This window comes from Catharus ustulatus, chromosome Z (genome assembly GCF_009819885.2).
Source record: "Catharus ustulatus isolate bCatUst1 chromosome Z, bCatUst1.pri.v2, whole genome shotgun sequence".
NCBI classification, from domain to species: Eukaryota; Metazoa; Chordata; class Aves; order Passeriformes; family Turdidae; genus Catharus; species Catharus ustulatus.
In genome coordinates this window covers 29,777,324-29,804,996 of record NC_046262.2, presented here as the reverse complement: position 1 = coordinate 29,804,996, position 27,673 = coordinate 29,777,324, and the positions used below count along the sequence as shown (strand labels likewise).

At 35.8% G+C, this 27,673-nt stretch overlaps 1 protein-coding gene across 50 annotated transcripts in view; it reads left to right on the top strand.

Annotated features, from left to right (window-relative positions):
- Positions 1–27,673, top strand: part of PTPRD (protein tyrosine phosphatase receptor type D) — a 1,216,292-nt gene that overhangs the window by 909,146 nt on the left and 279,473 nt on the right. For all 50 annotated transcript variants that reach the window (XM_033085150.2, XM_033085149.2, XM_033085148.2 and 47 more), the window contains one exon: positions 13,645–13,812. In XM_033085150.2, the coding sequence (XP_032941041.1) occupies positions 13,728–13,812 (85 nt within the window). In that variant the 5' untranslated portion in view covers positions 13,645–13,727. The remainder of the gene's footprint in view (positions 1–13,644; positions 13,813–27,673) is intronic.

Sequence of the window (27,673 nt, the reverse complement as noted above, 5' to 3'; positions counted from 1 at the left end):
TGCACTTTTCCTTGTTTGAAAGACCTGTACTGTTTTGGTTGGTTTTTTTTGTTTTTGTTTTTGTTTTTGTTTTTGTTTTAATAATGTCAGGCTTGGGAATTGAATGTTGTGAACTGCAAATGGTTTCTCTTGAGACAAGGGCAAGCTCTGTCAGCAGAGCAGACTGCATCATGGTCTGTCATTCACACTTCAAGTAATTGAATAATAAAACAGGGATTTTACTCTGACTATTGATGTAAAAGGTTTTGACTCTGATACAAGTGTCTTCCCTGATGTTGTTTTTTAAATTCTATTTCTGATGATTTATGGATGTATAAGAAAATATATCTATGTGTAGAAATACGCCTGTGCAACTAGATGTATCTTGGTGCAAGAATACAGATTCACCACACACATACTCCAGGCATTATAAAAAACTTGATTTAGTGTGAGACTCAAAAGAGACATGCTGAAATCACCTTAAGGAAAAAAAAAAAAGAAGCTTCCTTTTTAGTTCGCGGTTTATTAGAAGAGCAATTCAATTGGTGTGTGTGCACCATAACAGGAGGAGTCTTGCTAATAGGTGTATTTTTTGCCTAGTAGAAGGTCTTAAAGAGTGTCAGTGAAAAAAAAATGAGTCATTCAAATGGGTTCTGTTGTTAGTAGTCTGATAATTAGACAGTCTGATAATTCCTACTTCTTGCAGATGTGTTGTGTATAGATAAAGGTGATGAAGACTGACGTCCTGTTGTAAAATGCATATGCAGTGTTTTCAGGATGTGGAAGTAAGAATTCTCTTACAGATGCATTTTCAAAGGAAGCTTACTAATGTTGTAGTACTCAGTAGAATGACCTTTCTTAAAGGTGAGCTTTTATTTTATTTTTTTAAAATTAATGTAAAGATCACTTACAAATTGGAGAACCATCCTTTGAAGCAATGGAAGGATCAGCCTATTTACCTCAGCTGCTTAAATTAAACATGAAGATTTGTTTGTATGTTTACTGACCTTTCTGTAACTAAGTGGTATATTGGGTGTCTTAGATTCATTTAGGATTAGGGTCCAATATTGTGTCTGTGATACTGAGTCAGGAAAGATATCCTTTTCAGGAGTATTTATGCATACAGCATTTGCTCATGATTGCAGACTGATCAGCAAGCCATAATTCACTTCCATGGATAACTGTGAAGTGATAGCATAGTTGTATGTGTGTAAAGTTGGATATTCCTACAGAAAAGTAGCAAAATCTATGTGCTCGTATTTTACCCTCTTACAGAGATGTTGCTTCCAACATACATTCACAGAGCTCCAGCCTCTGAGGGATTTCGGTTTCTAAGTCTTCTTGCATCTCACTGTGAGGAAAAGGTAGGAAGCACTGAGGGTGACAGCAATGATTATTAAGTTAGAAGTCTACTTAAGAGAAAACAAAATATGAAGAAGAACAGTGTGCCAGTAGATAATTTTTTATTATACTTCTGTAATTAAGCAGTAATAGAGCATTGAAAAAAATACAGAATTGCTTAGGACATTTAAATAGTATAAAAAAATGGAAATGAGTAATAATATAAAATAGCAATAAATTCTTTGTGAGAGTCAGACCTGCAGAAATTATCGCAATTGATTTGATTATGATACTTTCTTTGCTTTAAAGTTTAATCAGTTTTGAATGAAATTCCACATTTCTACGTTTGTCAGTTCTGTGCAGTGATCTTAAGTGTGAAGATTGGATATCAGCATAAGATTTTTATATTTTTTTTATTTCTTTAGGAACTTAAGGGAGACTTTATGGAGTTTAGATTTTATTTAACCTCTACTTTCTTGCTTTCTTGCGTCCCTTATCCTTCAGCCTGTTTCTGTTTGACCTAAGCATCAATAACCTTGTGCTGGCAGCAGTGGAGGATCTGTTGTATGGAGAGATTAGGACTAAAGAATTATGGTTTTGGATATCAAGGGATTAGAGATTGCTTGGGATACATCCCTGCATTTTCTCACATAATCTAGTTGTTTCTGTTCTCCTAATTTATAAAAAATAAAATAATAATTTTCCTGGATCTTCTAGCACCCTCAGTGAGCAAACCATTCAAACATCAGCCAAACAGTTGAATAAATTTCTCTAGTAGAAGACATCTTTTAAAATTGAGGGCTTGATGCAGTATGCAGAGCACTAAGGAAAGGAAATACTCATAGTTTTTTCTCTTGACTTCTAGCCCTTCAAGTCAAAAACCACTTTCCCTACCCACTCATTTGCTGTTAAACCTCATAAAAATGAGTTGCTTTTCTTGGCAGAACGTGGTTTTAGCAACAATATGATATACCTAACAGAGAGTCTGAAACATGAGCCCAAACTTGGACAGGCCACCAACTTTATTTTGGCCTTTTTACATACACCGCTAAAGTTATGCAGAACATCCATAAGTGTACCTTTTTTTTACGGTTTTTGTTTTTTCTTTTACTGAAGAAGTGGGTTTGGAAAATGTTTTGAAAAATGTTTCTGTTTACTAACGACAAGGTCCCAAAGTCATTCACATCTGTATACTTCAAATGAGGCTTTTCAAGATATTGAAAAATTGGTTACAGTTGGCTGTGCATCCTGACAGTTTAAAATAAAACTCCCATACCAGTCATAACTAGCAATTCAATTTAACTTATGCACACTGAGAGCAACAAAATGTAGTTGCTTTCCAAAGAGGCGACAGTGCAGTCAGAACTTCTACAGCTGCCTTTCATGCACTGATAATTAAAAAAAAAAAAATCTAAACACAATCCCTAACTGGAAAATACACCCTCCCTTTATAATTATCTATTTCAAAACTGTAATCGAGCATTTCATTATAAAGATGCTAATCAATCCAGAACAATACTCCTGGGACTGCACACGCAGAGAGACATATCAGTTATAACAGAAACACTGCAGAAACTTTACTAGGTTTATAATAGTTGCTCATGCATTTCTGTTGTGAAAGATGAAACTCCCACAAGTCCCTTGCAGTGTTCCAAGTAGAATATCAGGCTCATCTCTAGCCTTTAGATGTATTGAAAAATAGTCCTTTGTTATGCGTATAACCAGAATGCACTCATCTACATCAAGAAAAACGAAAGAAACCCAACCCTCCCCCCATCGAAAAACAGCAACAACAAAAAAAGTTTTCATTCATGCAACTGGATTCTTAGTTAAAACTAATGATTTTGTATAAAGCCAAAACTGGAATTGTCTTTCTAAGTTATATTAGGTTTTGTTTATAAATTATTTAACATACCATTATTTGCAGCACCCACTAAAACTGTTACAGAGATTTTATCTCTGTGAGATAGAGCTAACATTCCAGAGGAATGTTTGAGCCTTGAGTTCCCACTGCCAGTTACAGCCCTTGCTCATAGTTTAATTTGTACAGCCTTGGGATTTCATTTCCACAAAAGACTGGCAATCACAGCCTTGTGTTCTGTGTGGAATTTGAGTGTCGAATGAGTGACATTTTTCTGGGGAAGGAAAGGCATAAAACTTTTTTTTCCTGTGTTTGGGAAGCAGTGTTGGTAACATGGATGCTAATGGTGCTAGTAGGCAGTGAGATTATATGGCACATTTCCTCCAGGTATTATAAATGGTTCTGTTTCATGTTCTAAAGAGAGAATTAATGTATGCTGAGTCTTTAAAAGTCTTCAAGTACTTCAGTGTGACTGTCTAAAGGCTTAAAGTTACTATGTACTTCTGTAATGTCAGTCAGTGGTATTTTGTGAGGGTAAAATTCTAAAATATTTTTTGAAAGTCACCTATAAGAACTTTTAAATATTTCATTAGACTCAATATTTTCTCAATTGGATTAGTAATGAAACTAGTTCTCTACTTTCCTTAGTTCATTAGTTTAATTTCATCATAGCTAAATATGAGGAATTGTGTAGCTGAAGGTTAAACTCTTTATTTAGTTTGAATCTCATAGCAGTATGTTTACTGATTACTGCTTTCCATCAGGAAATTCTGGAAATTAAAAAGCTGAAAGCAGTGAGAAAATGCAGAAGTCCAGCAAGCTTTTGTGTATGAGGCACATGTCTGAAAATTAGAGAGGTTGTCTCTTCTACTTCTGTTACTTCATACAAATTTGAACTCTGCAAATTGGTTATTTTGCAATTGTGTGTGCGTATATGTGTATGCAAGTGCATATGTGTGTGTTTTCTTAAACATTTGGTTTACTGGATGTTAAGTGTATTTTTTTATCTTACATCTGTATTTTTTTATTCCTTCTAATGCTGAGATTATGAAAGATACTCAAAATCTGAATGACAGGGTGCTGTAATCTAAGACACCATCTTCTGTGTTTTCTCACCTGTGTATTTTTTATGAAATGTGACAAACATAACTAGGATAATAACCTTCCTTTTCTGTCATATCTTCAGTCCATTTTTAGGACTTTATACTATTAATTTAGAAGACAAACTATGAGTAGTGCCTGCACTTGGTTATTTCACCAATTTAATTTTCTCTAATACTTCTTTCTCTGATTTTTCTTGCTCGTTTATGAAAGAAGAGACAACAGATAGCTTGTTTCAGAAACTGTGTTATGTTCATAAGTAATGAGAGTGATAGTTGAGCATATATATGAACCAGTGGTATGCAGGAAGTTTTTTAGCAGGATGAAACTGCTCCAGTTTATGGGTAGAAAAACAGTTTTTGCTAAATATGGTATCACTATAACATTGTGGCATACCCTTTCCTTATTACAATGGACTGTTGGTATGTATGCTTCATAAGTTGCAGAGATACTTCCACAGCTATGTACAGTAGAGTTAATATTTTTTTTCTCATACCCTTTATGAAAATAATGTTCATTTGGATGGTAGCACATACTCTCACTTTGTTACTGAGAACTGACAAAAAGATGCTGCAAAAGAAGATGAAGGTTACACAATGTCAGTATGCAATTAATAATTAGGTTAAAAACCACCAGTTTGTTGCTAATGCCAGCATATTTATAAGAATAAACTCACAGTTAGGTTTTAATTTAATATCATCAACCCAAAAACAATGAGTGCTTGGGAAGTTGTTGCAGAACTTAGATTTGAAACTTTCTTGCTGGATGTCTCCTGAGAAGAACATAAACCCAGTGAAGAATATATGGAAAATACATAATGCATTTTAATCTATTCTAGTATGCTGTAGCAGATTGTAAGAGGATGAACCACAGGCCTAAGCGGGATTTTTTTTATTATCCTGTTCTTGTAGCTAAGAAATATGAGTGCCAAGTTGCCTGGGCAAAACAATGTGAATGAAAGCTCTGGGTATGAGAGCTGCACCACTTCAAAGTGCAGAGAAAGTTTTAAAGTCAAAAATGAGAAAGGAGCGCATTTGTACTGGTTAATGCTTTGTACAGCCTCTGACTGTTAGGTTGTTTAATGTTTAGTAATAGGTTTCACAGATGGAAATATTTTGTTGATCTCAGTTGGCTTTTACCAGATCAAATACAAGAGGATTAAACTTTCTGCTTCTCACTCTCCATTTGAAGGGGATTCAGGGAGGGGGTCTGTGAAGCACCTGAAATGCCATTTCAGGTGGCCCTAGTAAGCCACTCATTTCTTCTAATTATAGATAAATCTATAGTAGTTAATAAGGTAAAAAAAAACATGTTATGAATCCTGCTGTCTGGCTGATGATCTTATGATTTTATTTGGTATCAAACTGGCCTGTCAACATTATGATATTAGTTTGGTGTCTAAAAGTGTACCAATTCACTTGGTACTTTCCTTAATAAAGAAAATTCAACAATAAAGTATCTGTAGGTTGGTTTTGCCTTTTAACTCTCTTTTTCAGAGTTTATAACATTATTTTTACTTTTTCTCTGAGTGTAGTAAAACATGCATTATATTACAATGATACTTTGTAGTTGTCATTTTTTTCCCAAAAGAAGACCTGTGGACAACCATGCACTATTATGCTGTATCTTAGTATGGGAAATGCATAATGCTTCTATTGCTTCAGGAAGTTTTTGTCTTTTATTACCAAATAATTTTATAATGCCAACTACTTTTGAAAAATAACCATTTCAGCTCTCCATCTCTTCCTCTAATACAATTGTATTGCCATCAGCAACATTATAATAAAGTGCAGTCAGGCTAAACTAGCTGCAGCTGGATTGCTGTCCTGTATGTACTGCAAATTCACTGTCTCAGTCAGTCATGCTTCAATCTGATTAGCCAACAAGTATATTGGATAGTTCTGAAACAAAACCATTAAGTGAAAAGGAAAAAGAAAAGCCATAAAAGAAGAGATTGCAGAGAATAGAGAAAAATTGCATTGTAATACTGAAGTTCGATTTGACTTCTTAGCCCCAAACTTGCAAATGTATTGCTAGTTTTATTTTAGTGTCTGTGATAGCTGGTGTGCTTCAATGACCCTGATACTAAAGGTGAGGAATAACTTGAATTTTTCACAATATTCCTGCTGAAAAAGATACAGGAAGGGCAAAATTCTCCTGAAAATAAGCTGGCTGTTCAGGTGAAAGCAATGTTAATGTTTGTGTCATGTTCATAGCAGTGGAGCTGTAGAATCATTCTTGTTACTAGGTCATCCACATACCTAGCTCTGTGAAGAAGCAAGTCCCAGACAGATGCCACCTCCAACAGTGACTGTGGTCTCAAAACACAGCTGCTCTTGGTATAGTCTAGTTGCTCTTAGTAGTTGTGCTTGAAAGCTGGTTTTGGAGACCCTTTTCCTGGCTCATGAGTGTGTGGTATATGGCACAGTGGCTCTAAGAATGTTTTTTTATGTGGCTCACGTGCTCAAGAGGTGGCAGCTGCACAGCTCCAGTGTTGTTCAAGTAATGTAATAGGCAGCCAAAGAAGACTAACAAAATGTGTATGGCAAATATGCTGGTGCTAATGATATGTTCTTTTGCTTTTTGTTACTTTGAGGCAAACAAGACAAAAATCAGTCTGTAAATGTTTTTGCCTAAACATAGTCATTTTATTATCCTTAAACCAGATTTCAGAAGAAACAATTAATAGAATCATAGAATCTAGAACAACTTATGTTGGAAAAGACATTTGAGTCCAACTGTTTATGCAACACTAAGTCCATCACTGAAGCATGTTCTTAATCACTGTGTCTGCATGTCTTTTGAGTATCTCCTGGGCTGGCAACTCAGCCAGCTTCCCAAGGAAGACTGTTCCAATCTTTAGCCACCTGTTCAGTAAAGAAATTTTTCCTTGTGTGCATTCTTTACCTCTCCTTGCACAGCTCAAGACAGTTTACGCTTGCTCTGTTGAGAAGAGCCTGATCCCCCACCTGGCTGCACCCTCCTGCCAGGCAGCTGTAGAGAGTGATAAGGTCTGCCCTGAGCCTCCTTTTCTCCAGGATAAACACCCCCAGCTCCCTCAGCTGCTCTTCGTAGGACTTGTATTCCAGACCCTTCACCAGCTCTGTTGCCCTTCTCTGGTCTCCCTCCAGCCCCTCAGTGTCTTTCTTGGATTGAGGGGCCCAAAACTGGACACAGGATCTGAGCTGTGGCCTCAGCAGTGCTCAGTACAGGGAGACAATCCCTATCTGCTCCTGCTGGTCACACTGCTGCTGGTACAGCCCAGGATGCCATTGGCCTTCTTGGCCACCTGGGCACTGCTGGCTCATGTTCAGCTGCTGTCAGCAGCAGCCCCAGGTCCTTTTCCTCTGGGCAGCTTTGCAGCCACTCTGCCCCAGCCTGTGGCACTGCCTGGGGTTGTTGTGACCCAGGGCAGGACCCAGCACTGGCCTTGTTGAGCTTCACACCACTGGCCTTGGGACATGATCCAGCCTGCCCAGATCCCTCTGCAGAGCCTTCCTGCCCTCCAGCACATCAAAATCAACAATTGCACCCAACTTGATGTTGTCTGTGTATTTTTTAGGGATGCATTAGATCCCCTTAGCAAAATCGTCAGTAAAGATATCGAATAGGATTTGCCCAATATTGATTCCAAGACAACACCACTAGTGACTGACATGGTGATCCCAGACCCCTTAGTATGGATTTCATCTTGCTTCTCTTCCGTGGCTGAACAAAGAGTAAAATAACAGCGTAGCCAAGATACTTAAGCTGCTGATATTTTTTCCCTTTTCTGTCTCTGTCTTTCTTTCTGTTTTCTTGGGTGTTTGTTTTGTTTTGTTTTTAGTTTGTTCCTTTATTTTTTGTTTGCTTGGTTTTAGGTTTTTACTTGTTTGTTTGTTTGTGCCTTGTTTGGGGTTTTTTATAGGTCTGTTGATTTATTATTTTTACAAGTGTCAGAATAGAGTTTGCTTTCTTTAATTGTTCATGTGGGCTAAGTCACAGGTTATTTCAGGGTTAATGTTTGCAAGTAATTTACAGGAGTCAGGACTGGCGTATTGGCAGTGTTTGTGTTTGTTCAGGCAAGAAGTCAGTTTTAGTGGAAGGTGTTACATTTGTCTGCTTATTATGTGTGGCTTTGTAACATGGTTTAAATTATTTCCATAGATTCTCAACAATATATGGCTTTAATATCCATAGACAGATAACATGGTATGCTTTTCTCATCTTGCAAGACTATTTCCAGCTCAGCACTTTAGTCATTGCCAGCATAAAGTTTTTTTTCTTGAGCCATTATTTGGAGTCATGAAGTTAAGAAGTTATGCAGTGTTCTAATGAATTGTTTCTGTGTCATATATAAGAAAAGTTCTTACGGTCTGCAGAAGTGACTAAGATGGCAGAAGGTTGTAAGGATTGAGACACCTGTCAACTTAAAACTGGTATTTTTATTCATAATTTAGAATAGGACTGAAACTTTATAAACATCAGGCTAGGCAAGGTTTTTTCTGTAGGGTTTAAGATTCCATATGAACATAAGTCTTTTTGTAAGCAAAAAAACCAGAAGCCTTTAAACAACTTTCTATATGAGAAAAACATCCCAGTGATGTGATTTCAAGATCATTGAGTTGATTTATTCCCTAAACAATTTAATCTATTTCTTCAGTTACCAAAACATCTGCTCTATTTTTCATAGTAACAGATGAATCTTTGTTTAAGTCTAAAATAGAATTACAATGTTGAATCAGATTGATGGATTAAATTGTTTTATATAGGCAAAATTCTACCTAGCACTGCAGCTCATTTGTGCTTTTATAGTGATGTCGTTCAAATGCTTGCATGACATCAGAAACCTCCTGTATTGGGATAGGTGCTCACTCATCTTGAAATGACTGTAACAGGGAAATTCAGCAATGATAGACAAGCTTTAGGGTGTATTATTATCCAGAGACTGATAAGACTAAACTTTTGAACACTCGGCATAGCTGTCCTTCAGATTTCCTTAATCATGTATTTGTATTTTGGATTTTTAAAAATAATAGTGTAATTTAACGTGGAATTTTTCCAGCAGGTCAACTATAAAAACATTTATCATGTTTAATCAATGAAAGAGCAAGCACAATACAGAACTTCTGCTTCTGTCAGTTGCCCTCCTTGCTTTGGAAATACATTTAATTCTCTTTAAAAGACATTGTTTTACGCAGAGGTGTTTCTGAATTGATTTTGATCAAAAAGCTTATGAGAATTAATTTTACGTATTATTTTCTATTCCTTCTAGTAATGATTCAACTGTCAGTTTTCTTGCAGCCAAGATTTTTCCATGTTTTTTTTTTAATTTCTTTTTTATGAAGACGTCATGATTGATATGCAGATATAGGAGTTATTTGCACGTTTTCCATGACTGACTAGTTCTAGTAATATTTTAAAATTAAGTTTTTTGTATTTCTTCTTTTGCATTTCCATGGTATTAGAAATCTGTGGCTTGGAAATGGATGTAATTCAGGATTGTGGATGTGATGAATGAAGTATAGAAACAGAATTTCACCACAGTCTTCTGTTTTAATCTTTGTTTCCATGTATTCTCAGACAGACACCATTGTTTGGTTGTGTTTTTTTATATAAGGTATATCCAGTTATTTTCCTATGGGAAAATATAGGGGGTTTCTATGGGAAGTCCTTGACAAACCAGAGATGACCATAAACTAAAATCTTATCTCTAAACAATTTAAAACTTTTGAAAAGTTGAACCAGAAATCCTGTTTGTAGCACAAATGAACTCTCATACCTTCATAATCCCTTTCATCCAAAATTTTTACTGTTTTTTACTGTTACTTTTTGCTTTGTTATTTTTGTCAGTGGGACTCCCTGAATCTGTTACGAGTTCTGTTTTGTCTGTGTTCAAGTATTTTGTGACAACTCTTCCCTGCTGACCTGAATTTTTCTGTGTTAGGAAGCATTTAAATACACGTTCAGGCATGGAAAAACAAACTGATAAAAAACCCAAAAACCAGTGTTTGCTTTGCTGTTTTTTTTTTTTTTTGTCTTTTTGTTGTTGTTGTTGTTGTTTGTGTGGTTGGTTTGGTTTTTTGTTGGGTTTTTTTTGTTTGTTTCTAAAATTTGCCCCCAGGGTATGCGTTTCCTATAACTGTCTTGGAGAAGGAACCATCTTGTGAGTACCGTGATAATACCTAAAAGATTATTTTTGCTACTAAAGTAAACAGACTGCAGGGAAGCATTTTGGTGTTCAGATGTTTCATTCACCCAGTTGATCTATTTGAGGATAGTTGGTGCATGTGCCCATGCCCTGGTACTATCATCTACTCTGCTCCTGCTGAGGAGAATTCTTTTTTGTCTGCATTGAACACTCTAACACTCTGATGAGCTGCACATCTGCACCTTTACTGATCCTATTAATAGATACCACTGATCAGGGAAAATCTATCCTCTTACTTACTGATGTGTTGCTGTTAGAGGTACTACTTAGTTTCATAGATGGCTCTTTTAGAGATATTGGAAGAGTAATTTTAAATTATATAATGCAACAGTTATACAGCATTTAGCCAAAAATAATAACTGCTTTTAGTAAAACTTCATATAGAGAATTTTTTTCCAAAGAACTGTTGACCTCTGCATAGTTACTGTGGTCTTCTGCTAAGGAGAAACCCCATCTTTCTGCCTTGGTGCAGTGTGAATGTTGTAATAGGGGCTGCTGAGAGGCTAGCTTGCCCAGGATTTGTTCTGCAAGGCAAGTATTGGTCCTGTGATAACAAGGTTAGTGTAACTGGTGCTGGAAATGCTGTTTGTGTTTTCACTGTTTTTGGTACCACACTCAGGAGGTAGCAAGCCATCTTCAGGAGGAAACAGAAAAGGAAAGGAACTTAATTTAATTTTAAGAATTAATAATGCTTTAGATGAGTCTTTCACTGTGGAACTACTAAGGTGGCGTTATGTGGAACCTGATAGTTGTCTCAATAATTTCATTTAGTCCTTTTAAGGAATTACATCTTCGTGTTCACAAGTAAGCCAATAGACCTATGTATCGCGTGATGCTGTATCGATGTTGGTACAGTTATCAGGGTATGAATCTTTGTTTTCCTTGTGAGTAAAACTAAGGCAGGCTTTTGTGAAGAATCGTGATAGCACCTGAATGTTGTCTTGCCTTGCTTCTTTCTATGTTACCACACCATCCATCACCTTCATATCTCCATTAACAGTGTATCTTCAACTTGAAAGAAGAGCAATTCAACCACCATCTTTGTTCTAGTGCTTATATTTTCCTTGATCGAAAATACAGAAGTTTGCTTGAAGGCCTAAGCAGGTAAAGAGGGAGGACAAACAAGTGCAGAGTCTTCTGGAAACCCTGATGTGTTTATCAGTTTAGCTCAAGTCATGACTCTCAGGAATATGAAAGAAGGGGAATACTGAGGACTTTTTATGACCTGAGTGATAATGAATATTACCTTCAAAGCAGACACAATGAGTGCAGTATTCCCATATGGTTGTACATGCATTTAGAATGAGAGGATGAAATGAGGTTTCACTAAAAAGAAAAAAACAACCTCTTTTTTCTTTTCAACCTTTGCCAGGTTTTGTGGTACATCCCTTCATTTGCAGACAGCTTGTAGAGGATAAGTGCATATTCACATATCAGGATCATAAAGTTTTTAAAATTCCTTTTTTCCCCAAGCAGACAGTAATATTTTTCCTCGTAGCCACCACATTTAACATTTTCATGGGAATGCTTGAAGTGTACGAAAATAATGTGCCCCAGTGCCCCATTTATAAACCACTGTGTAAAACAAAGTACCATTTTTTCCTCTTGTCTGTTCCCCTTATTAGTTACCAGTATTGTTTACTCTCTGCTTCCACTCCTGAAAGGAGTAAGGGAGTACTTAGTACCCACAACATTTCTCTGTTCACCTTCACACGTCAGCTAGTGTGGTTGTGTATAAATGAAAAGATAGTTTTGTTCTTAAGTGAGCTGCCTTTAGAGATACTTCAGGGCTCCCCTGTAATTGCTGCATTCCAGAAGAAGCAAAATAAAAAGCACCTCCTCCTTGGAAGTAAATTTCATGCATCTCCATCTTTGTGATAGTATTGGAATCATTACACAGCAGTTGGCTCTGATACGCTTGCACAGACACAAATTGAGTCCGACAGGACTGGTGTCTCATGGACTTTGCTGTCATTTGAAATGCTGGCATGAAGATGGTAACGATGAAAGGAGAGAGCTGGTGCCTTTAGCATTTTGCCTATGAAGATTTCTTAGGCTTGTATTTTTTGGTAGCAGTAGCTGATTCAAAAGATAATTTTACAAAAGAGTTTCATAACATAGCATAGATTTCTACCAGCTGCTCACGTCTTTTCTTCCTTAAGTAAATTCTTTTGAGCGTTCCCCTGTAGTGAAAATGGGCTCTTTATGGCACACACAAAACTGTAAGAACTATTTAGTGGAATAATAATTAGTATACTTTTTTCTCTGCCCTCTTGATTTTCATCATTACTGCATGGAAACCACTTCTGTGGTAATGAAGGTAGAATCAAACTTAACAAAGCTTATATGTTGCAGATTCTTCAGAAAGTATAATTGCATTTTGCGTTATTTTAGTGCCAATGTCACGCTCTTTAGGGATATCTCCAGAATTTCCTGTCTGAGGAGGAAAATATTTTTATATTCCTTAATTTCTGTTACTGTAGTGTGTTTGGACAAGGATAAACTAACTGTTTTTTCAAGTCAAGTACTTGAGCTGTATTTCTTCTACCAGTGTCTCTTACTCAATTACGCATTGTAATAAATAAGATGGATTGAATTGAGATCTCAACCCTTTATTCAATGCCAGATTTCTGTTTTTCTATTAGTCATAATTCAGATATGTACAGGAAATCATGACAGGAATTTTAATCTTTCAAAGATGCTGAACTATACAATATGTTAATAATATGTTCGGAAGTAGATTTTGTGGTGTTATTCTTACCAGATACCAGTGCATCAACTCCCTGTTTGCATGTGGATTTGTTATGGATATCTAAGATGCTTTGATTACCTCCTTGCAACATGAGTTCCAGTGATGTCTTAAACCTCTTCAACAATACTAGTTTCTTTGGTTCAGAACATGCTATTGTTCTAACTAAAGATTCATGATAGGAAAGTTGCTTGGTTATGTGGTAAAGGTACACTGAGTAATGGGTTGTAACAGTGCTAGCATATACTTGAGTCTTGCATCTTTTTGTATATACCAACAGCCTGAAATTAATTACATTTCTTTCCCTTTCTGCCTTACCCTTTTGTCTTCTAAAATTATTTTGCCTCAAATTGTGAATGAATAAAAAGAAGAAAAGAAAAACTCTGACCTATTTTTGCTAATTGTATTTTTATCTTTTCACAGGCTCTGAAAATACTTCCTCTGAAATTTCAGGCTGGACAGACTCGCAGTGGCTTCTAAGCCAGTGAGAACAAGGCTGCCAAAGCATGCTGGTGCCAAGCTGTCGGATGATGCACGTAGTCAGGCCAATGGTGGTGCTCCTGTGCTTGCTGCTCTATGCTGATGCTGAAAGTAAGCTTATTGTTCCTTTATGCTTAGGCCTTGGCCATCATGAATAGTTTTGTTTTCAGCTGCTGGTTACTAAGAGTCTTGGAATGAGTTTCCTTTTGTGGGATTCTTCAAAAACTTCAAGGTCCTCACTTGATCACAACCAATATTTTAAAAGGATTGTTTATAAAATTTCCTTATTCTGCTTCTTCTTAATGCCCCTTTTCTTAAGCATGGAGTTGTTCATGCTAACATGGTGGAGACCACTGTCACAAAGTTACACAGTCAAAACAAAGACTAACTTTGCTTGTCAGACATTGGTCAAATACCTTAAAAACATCTGTCATTCTTTGAATATTTCTGTCGTAACTTTGATTAAAAAAAAATACATCCCACTCGCAATTAATATCCAGTCCAATTAAAATTCTTGTCCCTTTGTAAGTGCTACAACAGCTGTTCCTTTCTGACAGCTGTCCCAGAGTACAGTATCCAAACAAATCAAGCAGAACTGACAACTTAGTGGCTGGCCTAGACATGTGAGTGGGGAAAGGCACCTATGTTTACTTGTACTGAGGGGAAGCTGCTGGAGTTTGGTCAATTAGGTTATCTATTAATGGGAAGATAATATCTTCTTTTTAATTAGGAAATCATTAGGTCTGCCTTGTTTACATGTGTTCCTTCTCCCAGCTGTCCTTTGGCTTCTTGCAGAAGTAATGTGCAAATGAGAAAAGCCATTTGCTTTCCACCTGTTGATCAGCAGGTTTTCTGCAAGCTGACTGTTAGCACTGGCTACAAGCTGACTGCTAACATTCAATTCATTGAGGGATATTTTCCTACTTTTCTACTAGTTCCTGACTCTGTGCAGACACATGACCAATCAATAACTTTGTTTCAGCTCTGTCTTAAAAGACTTCTGTGTTTTTTTAAACTGTGTTAAATTAATTAGGAACACAGAGTAATAGAACCAGCTTTAGTAAGGCTGGATGAATCAGTTCTCAATAAATGTATACAGAAGAGTTCCTTATCACCTGCCCTCCAGGTGTACAGTCACAGCAGTAAAAGAGACAGAAAAATTTTTCAGTTTCATGCATAATAAGCTCTCCTCCTTTTAAGTGTAGCTATGTGAAAGTGAAGTAAATGGAGGAAAAAAGGACAAAACATACATGTTATTGTGTGCTGACAGCTGAGATTCTTTGGCCACTTTCCAGTTAGATAATGACCAGCTGGGATGATTGTGTCTAAGGTGAAGCCAAGGACATTTTAACACTTTAACCAGCAAATAATTAATTGGGAAGTGGCCCCATATGTTGGACAGTTTTGCAGTTGTAGTATTCTGCCTATTTTAAAAGTTGTAGGAAGCACAAAAATCAGCTTTTTGTGACAGTTTCTCTCAGAATGAGATTATGATTCACAAGTATTTATTATGAACCAGCTTTTTAAGTTGATAAATTATTATATGCATATATGCAGATGGTATACATTGCATGGTATTAATTAAACTGTGTGTCATGTATGTTTATGTGAGTCCCCTTAATATTGCATTTATACTGTGAGTGTTAAATTAATGTTCTTCTATTTTACCAATTTCTTTGAGGGTCATGGTATAGTCACATTTTCATCTTACACACAGTACTTTATTTGGGAGACTCACTGAATCTCCGTAGACGTTTTATGTCCTGGGTGAGATAGGACAGCATCCGTGAGCCTTCTGTATGCAGACACACACAAAGGTGTGTCTTTGTCCAGGATTAGCCCTTCTTACTTTAAGAGAAGTTCCTGCTGTGCTGGAGTTACTCTGCTCTCTGGTCTTGCACATCTCTTGCTCCTGTTTTGTCTTGCTCTTTCTAGAAGGGTCCCAGACCCTACTTTGATCTAGTGCTTTTCTTTAAATTCTTCACAAAGAGTGACAGGACTATGTTACTTCATTTAAATGGGAAGAGGATACAGAAGGTGAGACAAAGAGAACAAAAAAAATTTGAATTTTTTTTTTCCGTGTCATCCTGTAAAGGCTGTGCCTTCCTTTTTTTTTGCCATTATTCTTCTGTTACTAAAATGAAGATGCTGCAGAAGAGAAGGTATATCTAAACATTGACACTACATTTTACACTTTCTAGAGTAGTTGCACATGGGTGAGGAACTCATGCTCTTCCAGTCTCACTGTCAAATCACTGTAAGTGGGATGTAAGTAGCAATCCAGCTTAATGCTACTGAACAGGTTTCCAGTGGTAGTCCTTACTAGTTTGCATACAGGTGAGAGAGGAAGGAAATGAGATACGTTTCTCTACATCATTGTGAAAGACCCCACACTCTGAAATGTGTTGGTGTGGGCTGATAAACATACTGTGTCAACAAGTATGTGTGCAAAATAGATTTGATTCTTAATCAAGAAATTAAATTTATGCTTGACTGAGAAAAGTAAAATTGAAAGGAGGCAGAACTACCTTTGCTGTTTTTACCTTTTGATGTTAGTAATATGATTGTGATACTTGTGAATACAAGAAGTGCAAAATCTCAAGAATTATGAGGATATTTTTAGATGTCTTCCTTTGTATTTGGTATTTGTAGATTCAGTATACACTAAGAAGGAGTAAAGCATATTTTCACTGAGGAAAGAAAGTATAGTAATTTCCCCAAGTATAAGGCGCACTGGAGTATAAGGCGCACTTCTGGGTGTCGGCAGATTTCCGAACTTTGTCCTTATATAAGGCGCACCGGTGTATAAGGCGAACTTTTTTTTTTTGGAGTGAGGATCCGCACGCAACAAAGTAATCAATTAGTAATGGAATCGCTCAATCACAGGGTTTACTGGCTTGGCCCGTGGGGTTACAGAACAGTAACTATCCAGAAGCTTTATGCCGGTTCATTGGTTTAATAACAAGATGCATATATGTTTCAGAAACTCCTAAATAACATATTTCTTTAAAAACTATCAAGAATGGTACATTATTATGTGTTTCTGACCTTGCCAAGAGTCATTGGGCTCAACTTAACCACTGAGCTCAAAGAAATACAGGAAATATAAAATCCTTCTAAAAGTATTATTCCTGGTGTTTCCTAGTATTCCAGTTGTTGAAAAAGAAGAGTTTAATTTGTATTATTAGAATCAAATATTTTCTGCAGTTTTCTGCATCCTTCTTTTTAGTAATTGAGTTGATTGTCATGCGTCCTGTTCCTTTTCCACACTGAGAAAGGCTTGACCACCAGCATTTCAAAATTCCCTGCTGCAATCCAGTAAATTTGTCTGCTTAGTGCTCTTCTTTCATTCTTGGTTACGTGGCTTCTGCTCTGGCATTTTTCTTTCATTACTTCTTTGGAGGTACTGTTTTAGAAGAGAAACAGTGATTCTCTTCCTTCAGCAGAAGTGTTTGCAGCTTACTGTAAAAAGGCAATGAGAAATACTAAAAACAATGCATTTGTTGTATATTACTTCTATTCTTGATTGTTTGAAATGTGAAAAGTGCTTAGCTTGTGCTCTGGCTTCTAATGCATATTGTGACAATTACCATCATGCAAGTAACCACTGTACCATCATACCATCATCTCTAGACCAGAATCAGTTCTGACAGGACAGTGATTACTTATAACAGATGTTGGGATAATTGAGACAAATTCTTGTTTAATACGGTGTAAAGACAGTAATTTAGTGTTGGTGAAACCATTTTTCCCTCTGTATTTTTTTTCACTTTTTAAAGAATTTTGCTTTTTAGGGAACATACATGTTTTTCCTGTTAATACCACTTTTTCTCTTTAAAAAAAAATTATGTTCTTCAACTAACTGAAACACATTCATGCAGTCTGTACTGATTTTTTTTCTCTCTAAGCACTTGTTTGTATCACTAAACTACCCAACAGATCTTTTAAAGTAACTAAATTACAGAAAGCAGTCGTGTTACGGTACATCTTATGAGTGGACATGCATAGTTCATAGTAAAACCTGCCCTCCTGCTCCAGAGTGAGTTCATAAACTCTATGTGCAGTGAAGCCCGGTCTGCAAATTATTAATTTTTTTTGTACATACACCTTTGGTAATTAGGACTGATTTTTTTTTTTAAGAAAAAATTAAAGTTATATTCAAATTCTAACATCTTTGAACAGGTAGTTTCAATTACTTGCTTTGAAGTATGGGCAGTGACAAGAAAAACTTAAAATCTTTCTGTTCTTTATTGTTAATTTTTTGTAGTATCATTTTTCTTTATATTAGTGCTGATACCATGCACTGTGTGTAAGATACAGCCCTTTGGTGATATTGTTCTTTTCATAAAAATAATGGTGATCAATAAAATCATTATTTTAATAATGATATTTTTAAATAATGGTATTTAATAGAGCTGAACCATAAGCTGGGGACCTTTCTTGGAGGAAAAATGCTTTCCATTTTATTTTATATTAATTTTTTTGTTTTTCAGGAATTTTGATTTACTCTATTCAGTTCAAACCTAGGACATTTTTCAGTTGATTTGATGAAAATTAGTATATACTGTTCTAAGAGTAATTTTATATTTGACTTGTTTAATACGATATTGAATATGTCAAGTAAATCACCTATCAGTCAAAGTTTCAGTTTCAGGGGAAAGTGGGACAGTTAGTCATACCAAACATTCATTTTCATGCATTCATTTTGCTCTGCAGTGAAGTGAAGGCTTTGGAATAAATGTGATAGTTGAGATTAAGAGTCAGGGAAAATGAAAATATTATGTGATCATTCCAAACTTACCGATTTAGCTGCAGAAAAGACTGGTAATAAAACTCTTTGCTTGAGCTAGGGTTTATCTAACCCTTATTTTTCAAATCCTTACATTCATGCAAATTTGAACAATTTAGTTCCAGCAGTAGCCATAACTACCATCATATCTGTTGAACCTGGTGTAAATTATCAAGTATTAACAACGAAACTGTAACCTGCTTGAGGAATAAAATTTTTCAATTTAATTTATTTTTAAGAATGTGTTTTGGTTATCTTTAAATCTGTACATAAGAAAACATTTTTTTAAATGCAGTATCAACAAAAGGTGTGTGTTTACTTTGTAAAGTGTAAATTCAGAATTAAATCATCAGGTTTTGAACTTCAGAACAAATTGAAGAGTATTGCAGAATGGTTCTTGTGAACATTTTTCTGTCTACATCTCTGCTCTCTGAGGATTGTTGCTGTGTCTGTTTCAGAGCTGTTGTTACTTCAGGTAGTTGTAAGCCCCTTGCTCCCTAAAGTAGAGCACTGACCAGAACTGTGTTGCAAGCCTGGGAATCTGAGCAGCGTTAAGCCCTGGGAACTGCCTGCGTCTGACTGTAGAGGCAGAGAAGTTCTCCAAGTAAAAGAAGCCTTTATCTTTTGAATTTTTTTGTGCATGTCTAAAAGCAGAATCAGAAAATCCAGCGTCTCCAGTCTTCCCAGACACCCAAAAATCTAGACATGGGAACTGTATTTTAATGGCCTTACAGAGTTGGACAGACTCACATGATTTAGATTAATGTTATCTGTTAACAGCAAGTGTTTTTGGAGAAACTACAGTATGAGTAGTTATCTCATTGTGTGTAATTCCCTGCAACATCAGTAATGACCACTGGCAGATAAAGGAATGTGAGTCATTAATATTCCTGTGTCAGAATTGGCAATGAATTCCAGGGTGTCTACTAGATTGCTTAAGAACATGTCTGCATACTTCTAAAGTTTACTAGAGGTACATATCATAATCTCAATATAGGAAGGCTCTCAGGGAAAAAGGAAGAAGAAACTGTGGTCCAAAAATTTTAGATTTTTTTTAGGTTATATTCACACAACCCAGCAACTGCTGTGGTGTTCTGCAGTATTTTTACCCCCTGTCTGAAGCTTAACCCTCACTGGCTAAAAGGGAGATAAAATGTTGAGTAGCAGCATCTGTTCCAGTAGTGAATTTCGGACATCTTTAGAAAATTATAAATATTTGAATGTGTATAAAAAGGTCACCATTCACTTTTGTCCACCCTGTCTTTCAGTAAACAGGCTCTTCTCAAAATAACATATGTATAGGATGATTCTCGCTTAAGCAGTGTCTACTTGAAGCCATACTTGTTCAAAATAATTAGGCAAATGTTTTTCAATTCAGTCCTTTCAAGTTCTTGTGAATATGCACAATGGTCTAAACAAATTTTTGATGGTACAAATTTGAAAATTGCTAGTTTATTTTGACTGCTTCTTTCTGAAGGAATTTTTGTGGAAAATAAAATTGCACCTTGATTTTAAATTGCTGTAAAATAGTTTTAAACATAAATGTGTGTAGAGATTGTTACTGTGGCTTTCAGTGAATTACACAAAACTGTAAGGTATGTTTTATGAAAAAATTAAATGCAGAATTTTGTTTATTGATTACAAATTCCATGTTGTATAATTGAGGAAAATATATTGATAAATTAATTAAAATGTGAAATTACTCATAAACATACAATTGAAAATGTGTGGCATATGGTCATTTTAGTTTACAAGAAATTCTGGCACATGAATTCTGTAAACACTTTGGACATGATCTTACTGTGCAAAGTAGTAGCAAAGAACAGAATTTTACAATGCATAACACATTTTTAAATTCCTACAAAACATAAATTCTGAGAGATTTTCCCAGCCAGGCTATTGTCAGGAAGAGAATTCAAGAGAAGTTTAAATTTTTTTCTTTTGGGATATAAATTCTTCATCTACATGTCTTTGTAAAGTCTAAGCAGGTAGAGTTTTATTCTAGGTACTACTAAGGAACTGATTTTTAATTTACTTTGTAAAGCACTCTGTGCTTTCTACTTCAGGACGAGTACATGGATGGAAGAGAGTTTCCACTGCTATTGATTTTATTTTAATGCATGTAATTGTGAAGAAAGAGGTAGAAACAATACGAGAAAGTGATAAGAAATTTATTTTGGCAGTGAACATTTATTAGGTATGGGCATTTCCAGCAAAGTTCCACCTGTGTCATTTTTTTCATCCAACAATATCACATACACTTCAATGTGTAAAGTAATTGCAGAGAATATGGACAGGTGATATCTGGACTGGAAAGAGAAATATTTAATTGGTCTCCTGTCCTAGTAAAAACACACATTTGACCAGTGACAAAGAGTGCATAGTATCTCTAAATGTAAGGATTTTGAAAATAAACAAGAGGTTTATTTGTGTGAAAAATTCTTTGTGTTAAGATGAGGTTCTAGGATCTAACATATTTTGATTGAAAAGCAAAGGTAGAATGAATGTGAATAAAAAGGCAAATTAACCCTACAGTTAAGGGCGTAGTGAGGCCAATAACTCATGCATTGAAGTTTGTCAGTGGTTGCTGACAAACTGGAGAAAATGCAAGGAGAAAAAAGAAATTTAGGACAAGGAAAATACTTCTATTATCTTTGGTTGTAAGTTTTTTTATAAAACTGAAGGCTTATTTCAGCTGATGGATACGTATTTGCTTTGTAGGATGAAGCAATTATAATAGCTTTGCTCAATAAATTTGAGTTTAATGGTAATTAGTGGGTGATTGTGGTCAATTACATTGTATGTATTGAAACTGTGCTTTAAATGTCAGTTTGCTGCTATATATCTGAGAATTCTCAGATTCAGATTTGATGCATTTTATAGACAGTACACAAAGTGCTAGACTCATTACAGAAGTGACAAAGAGAATCCATTTCTTTCTTTTTTTAATGTAAAAAAGTTCTAGTTTTAAACCTGTGATTAATTCTACCTGAGGAATAAGTAAGAGGAGGAAATAATTGGAAATGGTATAAACCTTAGTGCACCTGTATCTTGCATACTAGAATAAAGTCTGATACAACGTTCTCAAGAAAACACAGTTGAGTCATACAAAATGCTTTCAGTGACAGCTGAAATGGTCCAGAGAATGGGACAGCTGCCATATGAGAAGAGACTGAGGAGGTTGAGACTCTTTCAGTTTCAAGGAAACTTGGCAGAAGTGGGTTGTGAGGATTATGGCTAAGGTATGCAAAATTGCGGGGGTGGAGGAGAGAATGGAAACAGAATGGATATCCACCTACTCAATAATAGTTACTGTGGAGTTTGGGGATTTTAGTAGAAGAGTGATTAAAAACAGGTAAAAAATGGAAGTTACTGTTCATTTTTGTGGACGCAGACAGTATTTATAATTGTAAAGAACTTAAAAAATCCATGTCCATAAATTAGTACTAAAAGAACAAACAGGAATGCCATTGTTAATGTAGTTGTGCATATGAAGTGAGTGGACCTCAAAAATTGCCCAGGCTGGTGTGCCCATATATGGCATGTTCTTTTGACATGGAGACGTGATAGCAGACAAGACTTAGTTATGTCCTAATAAGGCATTTGCTGTAGTCTTACACTCAGAAATACATATGGTTTCAACAGGCATTGTACATTGTGTTCATTGACACTAACTTTTCTGGAGAATCTGTTTTGGAGATTCTTGTATCACACTATATCGCAGTTATATCACAGTTTAATATAATTGAAATCAGGAAGTGAAATTGCAGGCTTTGGCAAGCATTTAGGCAAATGCAGTTTATAATTTTGGGAAATTACAATAGTAGTGTTACTGATAGAACTCACCTATATGGCAGCTCTGTGTGTATGTGTTTTTGCATATGTTGCTTTGGGGCAGGAGACAAAAGGATTAGTTATTTCATGGGATGTGTTATGAAGCTTTACAATTCGCAGATGAAGTACATCAGTGGAAAACTCTAGTCACCTTTTTTCCCCTTTTATAAGCTTTCATCTTCAGACATACATATCGTAATGTGTAGAAGTGTAACATGTTCACTGACCTTTTTCAATCTCTGTGGTCTCATGAAAGTGACTTAAAGGTTGTAGCATCTAAAGATGTATGCATTTTAAAAACTGGAGGCAAACTGCTTCTCAGAAACGTCCCACAACATCTTAGGAAGATGACACTGTATGTTAAGTCCAGATTTTGAAATAAAATGGATTCCCTTAAAAATATTAATAATACATAGCTCCTTTTAAGATTAAATGTCTCACAAGCAATTAATTTAGATACCTTTAAAATAATTTGGCAATGCACTAATTAAAGATAAATTTGTTACTAAAGACATTTGTCAAGATATTAAATTAACTAAACGTGATTCTCTTGGATTTATTATTTGCATTCTACGTAGCAGCACAGTGTTATTTTTTATCAAGAATTATAGCCTTCTAAAAACATTACAGTGAAATGAAGTGCTTTGGAGACTCAAGTGTGGATAACATGAGTATGTTAAAATAGCTTTTAGATTTACATGAAAAATGTGAGGGATTTTCCCGTGGCAGAAAGTCTCTAGAAAACTTTCCTCAGCTATACACCATTTGACAGCATCTACCCACACAGAGCAGGAGCTCATTTGGTGTCTTGAGAACCCTGTGACAATTGATGATTGATCTCAATTTAGGTAGGTTATGAATAAACAGTTTTGAGAAACCTGATCCTTAATCTTTCTGAGGTTTTCGTGCATCAAGAGTAGGATACGAAAAAAAGGGGAGCATTTCTTCTCAAAGCTATATAACTTAACAGTTATTGCTAAATACTAATAAATGCATTTTCAGTACTCTTAAAATTTTCTATTTCTTTTTTTCCTTCTGAATAAATGTAAATTTGTTAATGGAGGCTAGACGAGAGTTTTAGCTACACTTGGCTGTGATTTGGCTTATTTAATTTTGAAATGCAGAATTTGGATAGAATTTGTGGATTTTATTTATACGAAAATATTATAACTTGTAGCCAAATTATTCTCAGATCCTCAAGCGCGGCAAGATTTGTTTACCATTTCCATAGCCAGGAAAATCCACCTGTTGTCTAGAATGCCCCAAACATTGTTTTCTCTTCAGTATGGTATAGACTGGTATTTTTGTATGGGTTCCTCTCTAGCATGTGCACTTAAGTGAGAATTTATAGATGCCTTGTTAATAAATACTAATTTCTGCCACTGAGTAGATCTTCCAAGTCTTAAGCACCTGATTTTTTTTTGTATGTGTGCATCTTTTTCCTTATCTATGAGTGCATGTCTCAGTGTCTTATTGCAAAATACATTTTAATCTTGGGGAAAAAGTTGCACTATTCTGAGAGCCTGAAGATCAAGAGCTTGTATTTCTTTGATGTTAATAGATCTGTCATGTCTTTTCATTTTACAAAAAAAGCATTTTGAAGGATCAGTGAGAATAAAAAGGGGTCTCTTTATGTAGGAAGACCAAATCTACACCTCTCAGTTTTTAGTGTGTCGATGTGTGGCCCTTACAATCTTTGTTTTATCAAGACAATTTTTTCTAATTCCTTATTAGTATTTTCTTTCTAGTGTATTACTGTTTACTTCTTAGGTTGTAAACAGAACAAAAAAACTGGAAGTGCAAATCATCAGAACTCATTAAGATATAGCTATCTTGAAATAGTAAGGACTACTATCTCATTGAGCATAGATCAGTCTCAAAAATCTGACTGTAGGCAAGAGATGGGTCTATACTGTCAGACTGTCATATTCAAAAGAATATTGTACCTTATGTTTTTCACCAGTCATCCACGTACCCTATCCAAAGCTGACTTCCAGGAGATAAATTAGTAATCCCTATTTGTAGTGCCTAATCGAGTATATTTGGGCATTACTGGTAAATTTTAATAAATTTTCAGGGGGTTTTTTTTGGTTTTTTTTTAGGGAAAAGAAGTTACAAAGGTAGTCAAGCACTCCTAGCCATTTGGGAGACTGTTGCTAGGAAAGTGCAGGGCAGGTAATGCACAACTACAAAGAAATCTGTTGTCTTTGACCGTGTAGTATTGCTACAGGGACTGGGATCTCAATGGTATCCCAAAGACTGATTCTTTTAGAAGGTTTCTGAAATTTGTTTCCAAGAACTGATTCAGAAAAATAAGAAGGTAATATTTCATACAATATTCTGGTTCAATTACACTCAGATGCTTTGAGATTGAAGTTTTGGAAAAAATCTTAAGTTCTGTGAAAAATATTTCATTGATGATAATTTCTGATTGCAGCACTAATTTTTTCTTTGAGATAAATAAATTATGCTACTATTCATTCTGGAGGGAAATTTGTATTCCTTTAATAATTTCTTTTCTCTTTAGAATGCAGACATGGTCCAGAAAAGACGCAGAAATGATGAAAAGGTGGATAAGAAATTAAATCACAAATACCATTTAACTGTAAATTGGATTTTAAGGTAATTTAAATCTCACCTCTGGAGTATTTATCTCTAAATGCTCCTAGTTTAAAAACTTTTAAAGGAGTGTGCAGAATTTCTCCGGTAGTTAATGCATTTTCCTTCTTCGGCCAAAATACCCTAAATTGCACAAAGTCAGCAGAATCCATGGTCTAAAAATAGTGTTTCTTCTCCAATATTCTTCTTTTTGTTTATCACAGTCTGAGTACTCAGCTCCAAATCCTGGGAGCTTTAGGGCAACAGTTGTCCTTACACCTGCTCTGCTAGGTGAGTTACCTCTCACAGCCAAGTTTTCTTCAGGCAAAGCTGGAGTGCATTCTGACTGGAGTTGAAGGGAGTGTTTTCTGCTTTGAGATGGCATGCATTTTTTCTGTGAGGAACTATTCTTTTGCTGGTCTGAGTGGAATGCAGGATTGCTGTGCCCTTGCAAAGAGCAGCAGCATGCCGGGCCTGAACTTCACCATTCTGTTTGGCACCAGAGGGAGCCTGATTTTTCAGCTATGCTGTGAATCTCCATGGGCCTCACCCGCTTAGTGAAAAAATTAATATTTCCTGTGTTCTTCATTTATCATTTGTGTCCCTTCCTGTGCATCCGTTTTTTCCTTCAGTTCTCTTTATTCTTCCTCATGCTAGCTTCCTCACGCCTCTCTTAATGTCAAAAATATGCACCAGTTTTCATAAGCGCCCTTGGAATCTGGTCCAGAAATGTTGTCAGTCGTGCATTACTAAGTAGAAACAAAGCAGGAGCACCCATACAGAAATAATAGACTGAAAAATTAGTCAAAGAAATTTCATTTAAGTTTCAGAAATTCATTAGAGGTCACTAAAGTAGTATTACAACCTCATGTTTAAACAGTAGCAACTTTGCTTTCCTCATACTCAAATGGACATGCTTCCTCACTCTATTTCTGATTTTTGATATTTTATTTCATCAAACTTTCCAAAAATAACAAAGATCCTTTCAATAGTATCTGTGTTGTACAATCAGAAAAGCAGTCAGACAGACAAAACTTACCTTTCAGTCCTTTCAATGAAGAAAAGGTAACGTCTAATTAATGACATAAAAAGGAAGCTGAACTAATTTTTAATCTGTCTAGACTAGACAGACCTTCTCAAAAGGGACTGTAATGGTGCATATGTATTCTTCTTTTTAAAAAACGACACTCCATCTCTGCAAAGAATTTTGCGAGTCATCATTTTGCTAAAATGATCCATATTTTACCTCAATTTACTAGACTGTGGGATCTGTAGAATTGCTAGTGTGGCAAAGTTTGGGTTTTTTTTTTCTTTTCTGCATATTTTTACTTTAATGCAACCTCTATGTTTCATTGATTCTGCTGCAAGTTTCTCATACTGAAGTAGTACTGCCTTAACACAAACTGCCTGTAAGAAAAATACACTTTTCAGGATCCTATCCTAAAATTGGGAGTTTTGAAAAATCACTTTTTTTTGGATTGGAGTCTTGTTGTTGTACATTATCTTAATTAGTCACAGTAATTAAATCATAGAATTATTGGCACTTACCCCTTACTAACAAACAGTAACACTTAGTGCTTTCTTTTTTGATCCCCTGAGACCTGCTATTTCAGTTCTTCATACAACTCTTCATTTGTGGTGTTTGTACTGTCAAAAGGCATGAAGTCAGTGCACAGCTCTGTAACTGTGCAGCACGAACAGCACTGGGAAGGGGCCCATTGATTGTACTTTTAGACAAACTGCATCTTATGTGTATCACCTCAGTGAAAAACGAAAGACTATACCAAGCTGACTACAGCTAATTAATGCTGGACGATGAACCATGTAAGTCGAGTTTGTTGTAGAGATCTGACTGACTTTTTTAACAATTAGTTTTCATTGCTCATGTTTTTTGTAGGAATTCTTTTTTGGATGTATATTGCAATAAAAATAGTTTGGGTAAAGGATAGTTAGTATTTTGCTTTAATGATACTAAGACATTGACCTGTCCTTATTCTCAGTTGTAATGTTAAGTCTACGTGCCAAATTCAAAAATGCAAATTTCTTTCTGTTGATTTCATCAGCTAGTACTTCAGTAGATAACACTGTATCAGCTGATACTAAATGAGCTAGTACTGCTTAAACTACTCTCCAGTTCATGGTGATCAGCTAGAAGTGAATCAAAATAGAGATCTTTTTAAAACTACATCATTGGCAGTGGCTGATTTTTCAGGCTTATGTGATGGTTGGCAATGTTATTTCAAGCAAGTTATCTATCTAAGATACTAGGAAAAATTCCTTCACCGAAAGAGTTATGAAGCACTCTTAACAGACTGACCAGGGAAGTGGTTAAGTCATCATCCTTGGGAATATTTAAAAGATGTGTAGTTGTGGCGCTTAGGAATATCTTATCTGGTGGACTTGGCAGTGTTAGATTAATTGTTGGTCTCACTGTTCTTAAGTGCCTCTTCCAACCTAGATGATTTTATGATTCTATCCTGGAAACTTCTGTGTAGAGCACTTATTTCTGAAATTCTAACAAGTGTTCCATTAATCTGTGTCTGATTAGTCATAGTAACCTTTTTTTTTTTTGCATTTCCTCGGGAATTCACTTGCATATACTTGAGATTGACATTTGGGTTCATTAGGAAAGTAAAATGAGAACAGAGAATGTCTTACATTTGTGTCAGACATGGGCTTGCCGGAGCCTCATGAAGCTGAAGAGAGGGAAGTGGGAAACCTTGTATCTGGGAAGGAGCAACCCCTGGCACA